Here is a 16,546-nt window from a genome sequence, read left to right as displayed (position 1 = left end):
TGCAGCCCCAGACCATGACACTCCCACCCCCATGCTTGACTGTAGGCAAGACACACTTGTCTTTGTACTCCTCACCTGGTTGCCGCCACACACGCTTGACACCATCTGCATATGACGCTAAGCATGTGCACTCAACTTCTTTGGTCAACTATGGCGAGGCCTGTTCTGAGTGGAACCTGTCTTGTTAAACCGCTGTATGGTCTTGGCCACCGTGCTGCAGCTCAATTTCAGGGTCTTGGCAATCTTCTTATAGCCTATGCCATCTTTATATAGGGCAACAATTCTTTTTTTCAGATCCTCAGAGATCTTTGGCATGTTGGCCTTGTTGAACTTCCAGTGACCAGTATGAGGGAGTGTGAGTGCGATAACACCAAATTTAACACACCTGCTCCCCATTCACACCTGGGTCCTTGTAACACTAATGAGTAACATGACATCGGGGAGGAAAAACGGCTAATTGGGCCCAATTTGGACATTTTCACTTAGGGGTGTACTCACTTTTGTTGCCAGCGTTTTAGACATTAATGGCTGTGTATTGTATTTTGAGGGGGACAGCAAATGTTCACTGTTAAACAAGTTGTACACTCACCACTTTACATTGTAGCAAAGGGTAATTTCTTCAGTGTTGTCAAATGAAAAGACAATTAAATATTTGCAAAAATGTTAAGGAGTGTACTAACTTTAATATTGTATGATGCTGTATCTTGACAACCTGGTTTTATCCAAATAGAGGATATAGAATGCATGTCCATGAAACACACCCATAATTATCTTATTTCCCACTATGCTCAATCTTCATTTCATTAAAAAAAAAATAATAATAAGATTTACATGATTTTGCAGAAACTGATCAATGAATTAATCTCATACTTCTTAAAAGTTAGATTCATTTTCTTTACAAATTTACTGCTGCTTTTTTTCACTGGTTACTAAAAGCATTGTTCCAGTTAAGAGGCTTTACACTGTAGGTCATTTTGTACACTTTCTTGCCAACACTGTCAGTCAATCCGAAAAGTGGTTGCAGGTGAAATAGAACACCACAAGTAGTAGGCTCCAATGAGGTAGACATGTCTTGTCACATCAACTTGTCAGCGGGATGTAAAATTATACTTACTTCATTGTAATGTTGATATTCTCTACATAACGTGGTAGTGAGTTTCTTAGACAAAGATGCATGGACCATTTGGATTATTCCAACATGACCTCAAAGAGTAAAAAGGCATAGTTTTTTATATGTTGGAACATTACTGTTGGACAATGTAGAAATTCAACATCTAAGTCACCAAATGAGTTTTTACAATTGAGTAAAATCCAATGTTGGGACTGTTAAAGCCATTCACTCTATTTACTTTTAGTACTCTAGTAACTGATACATACTTCACAATTTAGATAAACTTTGTGTACTGGTTTATAATGAAGTGAAAATCTAATTCACATTCCTATTGAATCGAAAATGTTTACATTGTTTTACAGTCCCTGTTTTCTGGACAATAATACAATAGTATCTTATAAAGTTTTAATGATGTAAATTCTACATATTTTTACATGTTATTAGACATTTAATGCAGGGTGCTATACTGCTGCCACCTGGGGGAGAAGTGTCATCTGAGGATCCAGATGACACTTCCTTTTTCTAATTCAACAGGGGAAATGGTACAGGTTTCCTGTGAATCAGGGTAGCTTGGCCCTTCCTTGTTGTACTGTATGAAGAGGCCTGTCATCTGTGCGATATTCTTCACTTCACACCAACCATCTCTGGCTGTGAGTCATCAAGGTAAGGACAGACTGTCCGCTTTTGGTTGGTTAAGTAAAACTGTGTATAGGGGTGATGTGTGTGGGTCTTGGTGTTGAAGCTCAGGGGTTATTTAGAAAAAAATTAAGTACATTTTTTATTAATTCAGCAGATACTCACCATGTGTGAAAATAACATGTCAGTGTAATCAAGTGCATTCTCTCTGACTAAGGTTTTCATCAGTAAAGTTTAGCATTTTTTGGAATAAACCTGGAAGGTATTGTTAAACTATTACAATTTGTTTTTGTAAATTGGACACTTTAGTGTATCCTTTTTTCCCAATATAAGATACAGTTGTGCTCATAAGTTTGCATGCCCTGGCAGAAATGATGGAATTTTGGCATTGATTTTGAAAATAGGTGATCATGCAAAAAATATTTTATTTAAGGATAGTGATCATATGAAGCCATTTATTATCACATAGTTGTTTGGCTCCTTTTTAAACTGTAATGATAACAGAAATCACCCAATTGGCCCTGATCAAAAGTTTACATACCCTTGAATGTTTGGCCTTGTTACACACACACAAGGTGACATACACAGGTGAAAATGGCAATTAAATGTGAATTTCCAACACGTGGCTTTTTAAATTTCAATTAGTGTTTGTTTATAAACAGTCAATGAGTTTGTTAGCTCTCATGTGGACACATTAAGCAGGCTAGATACTGAACAAAAATGAGCTGCATGGTCAAGTTGCCAGAAACAGGCCTATACTGCGCCAATGCCACAAAATAGCCTGGTAACAATATGCCTGACAACACCTTGACACGCCTAACACCTTCTGGCACACTGTAATTTGGAGTGACAAGACCAAAATTGAGCTTTATGGTCACCACCATATGCGCTGTGTTTGGAGAGGTGTTAACAAGGCCTAAAGTGAACAGAATACCATCCCAACTGTGAAGCATGGTGGTGGTTCACTAATTTTCTAGGGGTGTGTGAGCTCTAAAGCCACTTGGAATCTTGTGAAAATTGATGGCAAGATGAATGAGCATGTTATCAGAAAATACTGGCAGACAATTTGCATTCTTCTGCACAAAAGCTGCACATGGGACGCTCTTGGACTTTCCAGCACGACAATGACCTCTAAGCACAAGGCCAAGTTGACCCTCCAGGGGTTACAGCAGAATAAGGTGGCCATCACAGTCTCCTGACCTTAATATCATTGAGCCACCCTGGGGAGATCTCAAACGTGCGGTTCATGCAAGACGACCAAAGACTTTGCATGACCTGGAGGCATTTTCCCAAGACGAATGGGCAGCTATACCACCTGCAAGAATTCAGGGCCTAATAGGCCACTATTACAAAAGACTGCATGCTGTCATTGATGCTAAAGGGGGCAATATGCCGTATCAAGAACTAAGGGTATGCAGACTTTTTCTTTGTTGCCATGTTTTGTTTTATGATTGTGCCATTCTGTTATGTCCTACAGTTGTTTGTGAATCCCATAAGAAATATCTTTCCAAAAATAATTAAAAAAAACTGCAGTTTCAACCTTTTGGTATGTTGTCTTTCAACTATTTTCAATTAAATATAGGGATAAATGATTTGCACATCACTACATTGTTTTTATTAGCATTTTATGCTGCATCCCAAACTTCAAAGTAAGAGTGCCTTTTCATTTGGTGCTTCCGTTATTTTGTCCACCACATGAAACACTGTCTGAGATCTCTGAAAGGACATAACTCGATGGCAACAAGTCTATGTGATGAACCAACGGTACAAAACAGATTTTCCAAAAAATTTGCCATAAAAACATGTTGTTGATGATCAGTACACCAGAAACATGCTGGGTATGCCTAATGAACTCAACAACAACCATAATAATGTCTGCAGTCTAGAATTGCTTTACGCTTGAAACAGCTACTAGTAAAATCTGGTTGTTGCAAACTACAAGCAAGTCTTTCAAGTAGTGACAGTAGAGAAGATTGAGCCGGCTAGCTAGCTTTCATGCTAACACCAGGCTAATTTAAGAATTTGCCTGAATTTCATTTCTGTAAGAGTGCAGATTTCTTCCAAATGAAGATAAGAATTAAGGTTTACATAACAAAGATGGGGCATAGAACCTGATGTTGGCAGTTTAGTGACTTAATACCAAAGCATTATCTATTCATAAGAAATGTTTTACGCTACATTGCAGCACTTATTTGTCATTGGCCTTATTTTTGGTGTGCGCATGTGGGAGGGTGGTATTTGCAGAACATTACAATTCATGTCCTTACAAATAAATGCATTATTATATTGTAATCAATAACTGTCAACTGCTCTGTCTCATAGAGACATGTTGATGATGTCACCAGCCTTGGTCGTAGTCTGTCTGCTCCTCTTGAGGATGGAGGCCCAGGGGTTTATGGTGCTCTGGGCAGGCACCTCCACCCCCCACCAGAATATCACAGAGGCAGCCATCTTACAGACCACTGCCCAGGTGTGCAAGGACCTGGCCTCTGTTGAGGGAAGAGACTTCACTCTGCCGGTGAGAAACGAAACCACACAACTAAGGACCACACACTAACATGCTTGAGTTGTTTTGTTTGCTCATAATGAAGCAGGTATTTGTGTTTCATTGTCAGCAGAGGTATACACTTATGTGTGTTGGCGTGTGCATGTTTGTAGCCTGGACCCCTGACTGCAGAGATTCTGGCTATAGCCTGCTCATCGCCAAAATCTGTTAAGAGTTTCCAGAGTGCCATATCAGACATCACCGGAAGTAATGCCCAAGTGGACTACATACACGTACTGAATCCTGAGTATCACTTTACCGATGAGATGATAGAAAAGGGACGGGCACTCATCACCCAAGGCATGACTTCTGTCAAAGCCAGCATCAAGCAGGGAAACTTTAAGGCTGCAAGACAGACACTGGGAGGCATTTCACACCCCTTACAGGTCAGTCAATTATTTAATTTAATTATTTTCATAGTTCGTCAGCGAGGGCAGCAGGGCAGCATAGCGGTTAGTGCATCTGACTTGTAATCAAAATCCTTCAAGTTCAAATACCAGTGCCAGCGTGGAAAATCAAATCAGTTTTTCTGACCCTGAGGAAGACAATTAATGCCAAAAAAAACTCCCTCACTCACCTTATTCAAGTCTGAAGGGATTGAGTTAAATGTCATTTGGACATTGTGTTTAGCTGACAACTATGTGCATTTGAACATTAAAAGCGACATTGCTTTTGCTGAGGTGTTGTTTCAGTATTTAAAGCAGATGATTTCATTAGCAAACTAAAAACATTGCATTTGGCGTACAGTTATTTTAAAGAAATTGTACTTCTTTCATTTTCAGGATTTCTACAGTCACAGCAACTGGATAGAACTGGGCAACATAAATCCTCTTTCTGATCTCATCAGATCAGACGTGGTGGACATCGGCCCAGTTGCAGGTAGCCTACCGGTTAGGGTGATTTGCCAGTAAAACAAAAGGGTTGAATCCCTGAGAGTGCAAAATAAAACATATTGTTTTAACCTTGAGCAAGGCTCTTGCTCAAAATGCTCCTCAGCCACTGTCCATAACTGATGATCCCCAGGTCTCTCTGAGGGAGAGTGAGAGGTGCCATAAAACACATTAATGCACACTTGTACCTGTATGAAATAGGAAAAATATAAGCACCCACCTATTATCCTCAGGTTTTGCAGGGGTGTGCCTCTGGGTGCAGTGCCGGCTCTTGCCTTTTAGGGTCTCAAAGATAATTTTATTTGGGGCCCCCTCTCCCCTTAACTCCCTAGTGGATGGGGCCCCCTAGCCGTCAGGGGACCTGAATGACCACTCATGTCACTTATGCCTAGAACCGCCTCTGTCTGAGTGTGGGTTTTAAAGTGAGACAAATAAATGCACTCGGCAGTTGATCACAATGGACTGGTTGAGCATCCCTGTTTCAGAGCATGTACTGTTATGTAGGAAAGTACCAGGATGTGTTGTGTCTACAGTACATGTGATCTCTTACCGGCAGATAAAAACACGCCCACATGTCGGAGTTGTGCCGGGGAAGACTGCAAGAACAACATCCTAGAAGAAATCATTGGAGACAAGAAGCTGACCACTGCATATTTTGCATTTATTATCCCTTCAAAACCCGAAGGTAAGTCATATCTGTGCTGTAAGGGCTCCACAGTCCATTTGTTCCGGTACCTGTGTGTTAGTGTCAGTTCAGTCGCTCAGAAAAGAGCCAATCAGAATGCAAAAGTCAGCTTTGCATGTCATGTCAAAGTACATTGGCCTCTTACCAGTTTCAGTCAGCAATCTTTGGATAAACTTTTTTTTTGCAGGATATCCTCCCTGGAAACATTCTCCATTTAATACTTGTCGATTTCCCTCCGATTATCTCAACACACATTGGAGAGCAGAGCTGTGTGTCCCGCATTTTTGTCCTTCAAAGTGAGGGAGCAAAGGCTAGAGTAGAGGGCAGGAAAGCAAACTTGAGTCCACAATAATTGGAACAGACTTCGCTGAGGCCTCCTTGGGCTTTTCGGGGAGGCGTTGACTATGTTTGTTCTTTTTGTCTTTTTAGTTGTTGTCAGTCTGCTGTGGTTATGGCTTGGCAGGCTTGCTGAATTTTGACGAGGCTACCAGTTGGATGCGGGGGTCATACAGAACGGACGACTGAGCATAACGATGGGCAGTGAAATAATGTGCTAACATTCTGTATTGTCCCGATCATCTCTTCTGGTCATCAGGGAAGTGCAGCCATGGCGACTTATTAGACCTCTCGAGCTGGGTGAATCCTACAGGCGGCATCAGCAAGGATCAATTGGAAGCCAGACATGGCTACCTGCACCAAACGGCTGCAGAGATGGCCCAGGCTGCAACTAGCGAACTACTGACCGATATTAGAGGAGCTGCCGGGGACAAAGACTTCCTACAGTGTGTTTAATAGCACTTTATTGGATTCTACCACCTCGTAGAGTAGTGAGCAACAACTTCTGCTCTGCACGCAATGGCATATTTTCATTGTTCTTCTTTCTTACCCTTGGCGTGTCTCTCTATCTCTCTCTCTTTCACTCTCAGGATGATGGGAATCTCCACGGAGAGATCAACTGCTTTGTGTTTTGTGATCGACTCCTCTGGGAGCATGTCGGGTGACATTGACGCAGTGAGGAAGGTGGCCTCATTCATCATCGACAGCCAGAGAGGAACGGCAGACCAGCCGTCAGACTACATGCTGGTCTCCTTCAACAACTCAGGTGAGAACACTGATGGTTTTGGGATTTTCCTTTGGGTAGTGGGTATTGTATTGAGTGTGTAATGTTCAGGGTGTATTAACAAGAGTGTATAACGTTCAGGGTGTATTAACAAGAGTGTATAACGTTCAGGGTGTATTATCAAGAGTGTATAACGTTCAGGGTGTATTATCATGAGTGTATAACGTTCAGGGTGTATTATCAAGAGTGTATAACGTTCAGGGTGTATTATCAAGAGTGTATAATGTTCAGGGTATATTATCAAGAGTGTATAACGTTCAAGGTGTATTATCAAGAGTGTATAATGTTCAGGGTGTATTATCAAGAGTGTATAATGTTCAGGGTGTATTATCAAGAGTGTATAACGTTCAGGGTGTATTATCAAGAGTTTATAACGTTCAGGGTGTATTATGTTAAGCGTGTAATGATGTGTGTAATGATGTGTGTACTACATTGTGTGGGTAATATTCAGTGTGTTTAATGGTAAGTGTGTTATGAAGTGTGTATAATGTTGTGTGTATAGTTCTGTGTGAAATGTACTGTGTAAGAGTGAACTGAATGTCCAATCCACTTTGTGTCTGTCCCACAAGACTTTGGGCCCCTGATACAGACCAAAGACCCTGACGAATTCAAGGCCTACATCAATGCTCTGTCTGCAAATGGGGGAGGGGATTCCCCTGAAATGTGTCTATCAGGACTCCAGGTACAGTGACATTGACTGACACACCCGTGGGACACACAGGGACTATTATAAGACTTTATTAAATCTTTATTTGTTTTTACACTTACATTTTAGCCAGTGAGTGAATGATCTTACACAGTGACTCATGGTATATGGTGACTGCATCCATTTTTCATTTCTTGTCCACCACTGGAATCAAGTTCCCAAACTTGGCGTTCCAAGCGCCCCACTCTGCAAACTAAGTCACAGTTCCGAAATCCTAAATTGTTCTTGCACTCTTTAAAACGGTGGTTTAAACATGCATATAGAAATGCAACACGGGGAAAATAAACAAATTGAGGTACCTTGCTCAAGGGCACTACAGCAGGGGGTTATGTTACATGTGATGAGTCAGAGACCTGCTCCCTTTCCGCTGGAAGTTCAACATGGCTGTTCTTCCAACACATTCTGGCTCTGTCCTAGTGAGACAGTAACAGCGTCTCCCTGTTGTTTCTCCAGCTGGCTTTAACCGGTGCCCCCCCCTCTTCAGAGATCTTTGTTTTTACTGACGCCCCCCCTAAAGACTTGGATCTACTCAGCACAGTGACCGCTCTCATTGAACGTACCAAGTCTGTGGTGAGTAGATGGGCCTTGGGTAATGAGCAGCATTAACCCGTGAAGCTGACAAGAAAATATCTTTGATATCTTTTTTTATTGCTTTTGAAAGTGTCAGCCTTCACATACTTTTTTTTCTCTCCCTCTCTTTGTCTGTCTCTCTCTCCCCCACTCTCTCTCTGTCTGTCTGTCTCTCTCCCCACTCTCTCTTTGTCTCTCTCTCCCCCACTCTCTCTCTCTGTCTCTCTCTCCCCCACTCTCTCTCTGTCTCCAGGTGACCTTCATGCTAACAAACGGTTTGGGTTCCCTTCGTCTGAGAAATGTCCAGGGCCGAGGCCGGGGCCAAAACAGTCGGATGGCAGCGTCAGATTCCCGGGTCTACATGGACCTGGCTCAGATGTCAGGGGGACTCGCCATACAGACCACCAGGACAGAGCTGTCCCGGGCCACCAGAATCATCCTCGACTCCTCCAGCTCTTCATTGGTACTCCAACCTTTTGTCACCCAGAACCTCAGCCTCAACCTAACCTAATGGTCATGCCCCAACATCAAGCTTCTGCAGCGCAACATTGAGAACCAAGAAGGAGTTGTGTCTGAAGGAATGAATTTCGCATACACCCTGTCGTTTTCTCTCTATATCTCTTGGCATGCTTCCCTTTCTTTCTTCCAGGTGACCCTTATGCAGGTCGTTAGGAGTTCAGGAAGGGCAGGTCGGTTCTCCTTCACCGTCGATGAGTCTGTGAGAAACCTGACGGCTTATGTCACAGGACGCTCCCTCTCCTTCACCATCACCAGCCCCTCAGGTATTCTGGAGATTTCGGAGACATTGCACAGATTGTTAAATTCATCTTATTGAATTTGACCGGGGGGATATCTCTCATCAGACATGGAAAACAGGTCAATTCTGAGGTAGTGTATGTCGTCGTTTGGATGTCGTCTCACAGGTGTGTCCCAAAGCAGTGCGGAGGTATATGGCCCGGTTGGAACGTTTCAGACTGTTGGGAACTTCCACGCGCTGCGTCTGGACAGCCAAGCTGGTTTATGGGAAATCAGCGTGTCATCGAAAACGTACTACACTCTGAAGGTCGTAGGTGAGGCTAATCAGTAAAGCTAGGTCTGGGTTAGGAATCGGGTATAGGCCCAAATCTATTCCTGAATCATCTCTGATTGGTGGAACCTAACACTGCCTGCCCCAACACTGCAAGACCCAAGAGGTGTCTTATGTACTACCACCCCATCTTCAGATACGGTTGCACACATGGATATGTTTCCCCCATGTTGTGCATGCACATGGACAGTTGCTCATTGGCCAATGATATTACGCTGCAAGCTAGCAAGTTTATTTATATAGCACAGTTCATACATAGGAGCAATTCAAGGTGCTTTACAAAGAAAGAGAAATATAAAAATAGAATAGAATAAAAACAGATAATAAACTCTGGGTTCTACTAGCTGACCTGAGTTCATGGATATAAGAGCCCTGCTTGTCAAGTTTTGTCCTGTTAAAAGCCAGCTTCAACAAAGATGTTCTTGTGATGGTTCACAGCTGCTCAGTTTGTAGGTTTGACCCTGATATTTCTCCGCTGCTTTGCAGTCTATCCTGCTCCATTTTGAAAGACATTGGCAGTGTTCGCATAGTTTGTAGTGTTATCAGTTGTGGTTTTTACTATGGATGGAAATCATGTCCTGTGTTTGAAAGTATTGTATGAATGCAGTGGTCTTTTGTGGCTCACATCAACAGCAACAAGGTTGTGGGTTTGAATGCCACTGAGGTCACATAAAAATATGGCCTTAGGGTGCTGATTCTGTATTTTTCAATCTGCACACAGTAGGCAAAACAATATATTAAAATACATACAATATTCACCCAGTAATGATCAGTTTGGCACAATAAAGAGCATAATGACAGTAAAAGGTATTTTAACAATAGAAAAGAAAATCATATCCAAGGCTATGCATGTAACAGTATGAATACGATATATTTTAATGCGAAACGTATCTTTCTAGAAGACACACTGATGTTTGATCTTTTTTGGTTGCACTCAGTCAGATGTGCTTAGAGTTTTGAAATGAGGGCTTTTTTGATTATCTGTTGGATTTATAGTACTAAGAGTGGTGAAATGTCCACATCATTGCGTGAATAGTACCAAGGAGAATAAAGCTGGCCGGTTCAGTGTGTGGGTATTGATGCGCATGCCGTGTTACAGATCACGCACAGCTGGTACAGAATCTCTGAGATTTGCAGTGAGTGATAATTCAACTTAGAGAACTGTTAAGAACCTACAGTATAACCATGCGTTTTATTCCATGTCGCAAGGTCAAATAGCCCGTTAAATTCTAGAATGACTTTCTGTTTTGCAGGTCAGAGCCTCATTGACTTTCTGTTTGACTTTGTGGAGGTATCCCAGGGACCCCATCCAAGCTATGCTGTTCTACAGTCACGTCCTCAAGCTGGTAACACAGGAGTCAGACAAAACGTTTATTTACCATCGCATTACATTGACACTGCCTTTTGATAGGTGGACTTTTACAGGGCAAACAAAATGCTTTTAATTATAGATGTCAAGTACATGAGTACATTATAATGTACAGTGGATATAAAAAGTCTCCACACCCCTGTTAAAATGCCAGGTTCTTGTGCTGTAAAAGAATGAGACAAAGATAAATCATGTCAGAACTTTTTCCACCTTTAATGTGACCTATAACATGAACAATTCAAATGAAAAACAAACTAAAATCTTTGAGGGGAAAACTCACAATAACCTGGTTGCATAAGCACACCCTTAAACTAATACTTTGTTGAAGCACCTTTTGATTTTATTACAGCACGTCTTTTTGGGTAGGAGTCAATTAGCATGGCACATCTTGACATGGCAATATTTGCCCACTCTTCTTTGCAAAAGCGCTCCAAATCTGTCAGATTGCAAGGACATCTCCTGCGCACAGACCTCTTCAGATCACCCCACAGATATTCAATTTGATTCAGGTCTGGGCTCTGGCTGGGCCATTCCAAAACGTTATTCTTCTTCTTTTGTGGATTTGGATGTGTGCTTTGGGTCGTTGTCATGCTGAAAGGTGAACTAACGGATGCCTGAAGGTTTTGTGCCAAAATTGCCTGGTATTTGGATCTGTTCATAATTCCCTCGGTTCCAGCTGAAGAAAATCAGCCCAATCACCACCATGCTTCACTGTGGGTATGGTGTTCTTTGGGTGATGTGAAGTGTTGATTTTGCACCAAATATACCTTCTGGAATTATGGCCAAAAAGTTAAACCTTGGTTTCATCAGACTATAAAAAAATGTCCTACATGCTTTTGGAGGAATAGATGTTTGTTTTTGCAAACTTCAGCCGGGCTTTGATGTTTTTCTTTGTAAGAAAAGCTTCTGTCTTGCCACCCTACCCCATAGCCCATTCATATGAAGAATACGGGAGATTGTTGCCAGGACTTGCCAGAAATTCCTGCGGTTCCTTTTATATTGCTGAAGGCCTCTTGGAAGCCTCCCTGACCAGTTTTCTTTTAGTCTTTTCATTAGTTTTGGAGGGATGTCCAGTTCTTGGTGTTAGAGTTCGTCTGACCCAGAACGCAGAGAAATCACACTGACCACGTAAGGTAGGTTCAAAAGGTTTTAATGGAGAAACAGGGTACTCAGAGAGTACTTTGTAGGCAGGGTCAGGGCTGGGAAACTCCTGGCAGGTCCGAAGCTGGAGGAGTGCTGACGGCGAAGAGTCCGAGTGGTTACTGGACACGAGGTGAACAGGTGGAGAGGAGTGTACTGATGGTGTTCGTAGGTGGAGGTGAAGGCTGGGTGGTGAGGCTGGAAGCTAGTAGGCGCAGCAGAGGAAGCAGCAGGTCTGAGCGGGAACAGGAGAGAAACACATGGTAATTACAAACTCAGGGAACAAAGGCAAACAAGGGTGCACGAGAATACACGGATGATACTCGCGAACAACTAGAACTGAGAGCCAACTACCTCATGGGTAGTAGATAACGAACTGGCGCCGAAGAGGTGATCAGCCCGGGTTTAAATATTGCTGGAGTGAATCATGTGGATGAGCTGCAGCTGCGAAGATTGGCTGTGCAGTGAAGACTCTGCCACGCCCCTTGACCTACTGAACACACCCCCAGCACTCCAGGTGGAAAAACACAAACAAACAAACAGGGACCGAACCACCCGACTCAGGGCGGAGGGGGAGCAACCCATAGCACTTGGTCTCTCAATTACATCCCTCTGATGCTTTGGAAGCTCTCTGCGGACCCTGGCTTTTGCTCTGAGATGCAACTAAGAAAATGTCAGGAAAATCCTGCTGGAACAGCTGAACTTTATTTGTGATTAATCAGAGTCACTTTAAATGATGACAGGTGCGTAATGACTTCTATTTAACAGTTTGAATGTGATTGGTTAATTCTGAACACAGCCACCCAGTTAGAAGAGGGTGTGCACACATGCAATCAGGTTATTGTAAGGTTTTCATTTTTCACCCAAGAAAATTTCAGTTTGTTTTTCAATTGAATTGTTCACATTATAGGTCACATTAAAAGAGGAAAAAGTTCTGACATGATTTATCTTTGTCTCATTCTTTGACATCACAAGAACCTGGCGTTTTAACAGGGGTGTGTAGACTTTTTATATCCACAGTAATTAATATGTTCTACATCAGCTACCTCTACATCTCCCTGTCTCAGGTGGGAAAGCCAACCTGCTGGTGTCTGTGACGGGGAGCGACTCTGTGAGGCTGACAGAGGTGGCCCTGGTCGAGGCGTTTGGGTCAGGGGAGGTCAGGGGAACCTTGGAATCAGTCGGCGGCAGAGACTACCTGGTCACCGTGAATAGAATCCCGGCTGGGGCGTTTGTTGTTCGTGTGAGAGGAGAGAGCACCAGCGCCGGAGCAGCTCCAGACAGCTTCCAGAGACAGTCCTCCACCCACCTCAGAGCCTCCGCTATTGTGGTGACGGTGAGGGCCATTGTCAAAGGTCAAGAATAAGAGTTGGTAAAGCGTCCCTTTGATCGTCATTCTACTCTTTAGTTGGCGTTGGATATGTCCCCTGGAGCAACCTCTAGCATACTGGGTAGTATTTAAGCAAAGCTCCATGTTCAGAGAAAATAAAGAAATTACTTTCATATGTCTCTCTATTGTCTCCAGTCTGACTCCAGTAGGTTTCTCTGATGTCTCTTGTCTGACTCCAGTCTGTCTCTCTGATGTATTTTGTCTGACACCAGTCTGTTTCTTTGATGTCTCTGTTCTGAGTCCAGTCTTTCTCTCTGATGTCTCTGGTCTGACTCCAGTACATTTCCTTGATGTCTCTTGTCTGACTCCAGTCTGTCTCACTGATGTCTCTTGTCTGACTCCAGTCTGACTCTTGTATGTCTCTGGTCTGACTTCAGGCTCTGGCTGAAGGTGTCCTGGAATCTGGAACACCATTTTCAGTTCCATTCATGGTGACAACCAGTGACAACAGTGGATTTGTCACCATCCGGGCCAGTAATGACCGTGGGTTCACCTCCTCTTTTCCTTCAACCCTGGCACTGGTGACTGGTGGTGCTAATGGTATTGTGACCCTCACTGTGCCCCCGAGCACTCCATCGGGCACAGACGTCACCCTGACCATCGAGGCCGAGTCCCCTGGAACCAATGACACAAACTACGCCCTACTCCACCTCTCCGTTGTTTCCATGGTAACTTTCTGGAGAAGCACAGGTTGTTTAGTTTTTGTGTTGACCTGGTGGGTTTTTATTACGTGAAAAAAAAGCTTTTAGTTTCTGAAACAGAAACATAACAAATGAAACGGGGATGATCCTGTTTTTTCAGGGATTCTTTCAGGGGTGTTTTTTTTTTTAAAGAAAATCTCAGGAACTAGAATTAGGGCATTATTTGGGATACTTTGGCAGAAATGTTTATTTACATTTTTGTTCTTGTTAACTTTTCTGTGTTTTGGCAAAACAATGAATTTGAGTCGTGTTTGAACTTTCTGTTAACAGTCTTCCCTGTTCATTTTTTTGAAGGCACATGGTAGAGAACTAATTTAACAGTGTTACTGTAGTAGCTCTACCTGTCTTGTAAGAATAATGGATCTTTACAGGCCTGGGGAAAGGGTCTCATGGTCGTCCAGGCAGTAAACCATTCCCAGAGTCCTTTTTGTGTTCCTTGTTCGTATAAAGATACCACAGCCGTGGAAAGAGGTGTGATCAGGGTGTGTGGACGATGGCTAGCTTGGAGTGGGGTTGAACTGATATCAAACGGATGGATAATGTTCAGGGTGATGTGTTTTGTTAGGGGGAATAAATGGCCCTCGGCCGGTCCAGGTGTAGTGGTAGTTACAATGGCCTGGTCCCAGATTGGTACTAACATTTCACTTCCTGGCATGACACTTAGCAGATAGCAAATTCAGCAGGTATTAGTAGGAAAACTCTATGTGGCCACACTCCTCTCCTTCCTCCAGGGTTAATGTTGTGATTGTAATGTATTTTTTTGATCAGTTTTTGACCTCATTGGGTTTCCCCTCCCTTAAAGGTGACAGATGTCAACCGTCCAGTGTGTAAAGTGCTCAGTGTGAAGGCCAACTGTTCTGAAGACTGCAGCCTGTCCACATGGGAGCTCTCTGCCAGCCTGACGGACGGCGACGGTACGGGCATCGAGCGCATCACCCCGCGCCAGGGCAACGGAACCCTCAGCACCACCACGGCGGTGGACACGTCCGGTCTGAACGTGACTCTGGCGACCTACAGCGCCTCCTGCTGTTCCCCGGAGGTGGAGCTGGTGGCCGTGGACGGTGTGGGGAATGTGGGGACCTGTTTCAGGTCCATCAGAAATACAGTGGAAACCACGGTCCAGACACCGGTCACCAATGTCCCCAAAGTCCAAGCAGCACCTCTGTCAGGGGCCATTCTTTAGCCCTGTCCTCTTATCTCAGCTTCATCAAGTTTCTCTCTGTCACACTCATTTTAAGCAGGTGGAGAGCTAGTCTAAAAAGTTTGACCATTTGTCTTGTAAGATTCATTCTAATCATCGAAAGTGTCTCTAATGTCATACCGTCCCGGTAACTTTCCACTGGGTTAATTGTGATCAATGCAATGCGGTGAAAAGCTATTCATGCCCTTTCCAATTTTCTCTGCATATTTCTGTCACTTAATATTTTCCTTTCTTCAATCTACTAATTAATAAAAAGGAACCCTATTGAACAAATAGCAAAAGATGTGTATACTTACTATAAAGTTATGCAACACCCCAGTTTGAAAACATCATGGTCCCTTGCACTCAACTGGCTATGCGTAAACAAACACTACCTATATATGTTGATCAGTCTCTCGCATTGCGACCGAAGAATTTTGGCCAACTCTTTCCTTCCAAGCTGCATTAACTCATAAAAACTGAAACATTCCAGTTTTAGAGCATGAAATGCTTCTTTGAGATTCTGCCACAACATCTCCCGCACATTTACAGTGAGTCTGGGCATTGTCTAGACAATTCCAAACGTCCACGTTTGTCCACCCAAACTAAAATACATTTCAACTTTTTTGTTTGGCGACGCCAACTTTGAGCTGCACAGCTAATTGTTTTATCCAAGTGCTGACATCTTTGCACTGAGAGTCGAGGCAAATAAGGTGTGTTATGTCTTGATTGTTTACACTTTCTTTTACCATGAACGAATGCCTTGACCATGGGAGCAGTCAGGGTTTTGTCTTGCTCAGGGACAGGACAACAGTGTTTTCACCCCGTTGCCCTAATTTAAATGTGGTGCTGTTATGGCTGTCTGGCACCTCATACCATTTTATGCTCCATCCGAATTAGAAAAAGCGGCTCTGAGAACCCCAAGCCAGAGAATGTTACCTGGCTTTACTTAAAGATACTAGAGGTTGTTCAGAGCTGCTGCTACAAATGATTTTATTGCATTTAAAATCGTGGTTTTGGAAATTCATCTTGATTACTTTGTTTTGGTGTGCAGTGAAGAGTGCGCTATGAACAGGGTGGCGCCTGGAATCCTGGGCCCCCTCACCTACAGACGACATTGATGTTATTAAGATCAGTGGGTCCCACCAAGCCATGGGCCCCTTCAATCACACCTTTCCCTGTGTTAGCTACGGCTCTGGCTATAAATATACATCAAGGTTCTAGAGGCTGGGCCAGTTCAAGGCATAAGCAAGATAAGCAGTCGATTAGGGCCCCCAACTGTTAGGGTGCCCCGAACAGCTAGGGACCACTAGGAGAGGGGCCACCATATCAAGTTTAACATAGGATCCCCAAAAGCCTAGAGCAGGCCCTGTCAAGAGGGACCGTATCAATTTTAACAGGTAATAAAACATGGTT

The 16,546-nt window shown here is 43.3% G+C and overlaps 1 protein-coding gene and 1 long non-coding RNA gene across 2 annotated transcripts; one reads left to right on the top strand and one right to left on the bottom strand.

The window, feature by feature from the left end:
* Positions 1 to 1,674: 1,674 nt before the first annotated feature.
* Positions 1,675 to 16,543, top strand: LOC105031264 (von Willebrand factor A domain-containing protein 7). The gene is made up of 16 exons (XM_010905591.3): positions 1,675 to 1,774; positions 4,070 to 4,265; positions 4,406 to 4,678; positions 5,075 to 5,171; positions 5,739 to 5,867; positions 6,463 to 6,649; positions 6,794 to 6,969; positions 7,557 to 7,669; positions 8,147 to 8,263; positions 8,517 to 8,726; positions 8,913 to 9,045; positions 9,187 to 9,333; positions 10,604 to 10,696; positions 12,927 to 13,195; positions 13,627 to 13,917; positions 14,753 to 16,543. Exons 2-16 carry the CDS (start codon positions 4,074 to 4,076, stop codon positions 15,131 to 15,133), a joined length of 2,808 nt encoding a protein of 935 aa, XP_010903893.2. The 5' UTR covers positions 1,675 to 1,774; positions 4,070 to 4,073; the 3' UTR covers positions 15,134 to 16,543.
* LOC109615959 lies at positions 11,854 to 12,525 on the bottom strand. The gene is made up of 2 exons (XR_002196957.1): positions 12,214 to 12,525; positions 11,854 to 12,094 (listed from the first exon to the last, which is right to left on the bottom strand). It is a non-coding gene; the product is annotated as an uncharacterized LOC109615959 (long non-coding RNA).
* Positions 16,544 to 16,546: the final 3 nt, after the last annotated feature.

This window comes from Esox lucius, chromosome 7, assembly GCF_011004845.1.
Source record: "Esox lucius isolate fEsoLuc1 chromosome 7, fEsoLuc1.pri, whole genome shotgun sequence".
NCBI lineage: Eukaryota > Metazoa > Chordata > Actinopteri > Esociformes > Esocidae > Esox > Esox lucius.
Note: the sequence above shows the minus strand (reverse complement) of the source record. Positions and strands in the feature narration are given on the sequence as shown.

What these genes read in the sequence shown, in the direction of transcription:
- LOC105031264 (XM_010905591.3), top strand. Translation starts at nt 4,074, where the DNA reads ATGTTGATGATGTCACCAGCCTTGGTCGTAGTCTGTCTGCTCCTCTTG. An exon ending in GCATTTCACACCCCTTACAG is followed by an intron (nt 4,679 to 5,074) that starts GTCAGTCAATTA and finishes TTTCATTTTCAG; the next exon opens with GATTTCTACAGTCACAGCAA. An exon ending in GGGGACAAAGACTTCCTACA is followed by an intron (nt 6,650 to 6,793) that starts GTGTGTTTAATA and finishes TTTCACTCTCAG; the next exon opens with GATGATGGGAATCTCCACGG.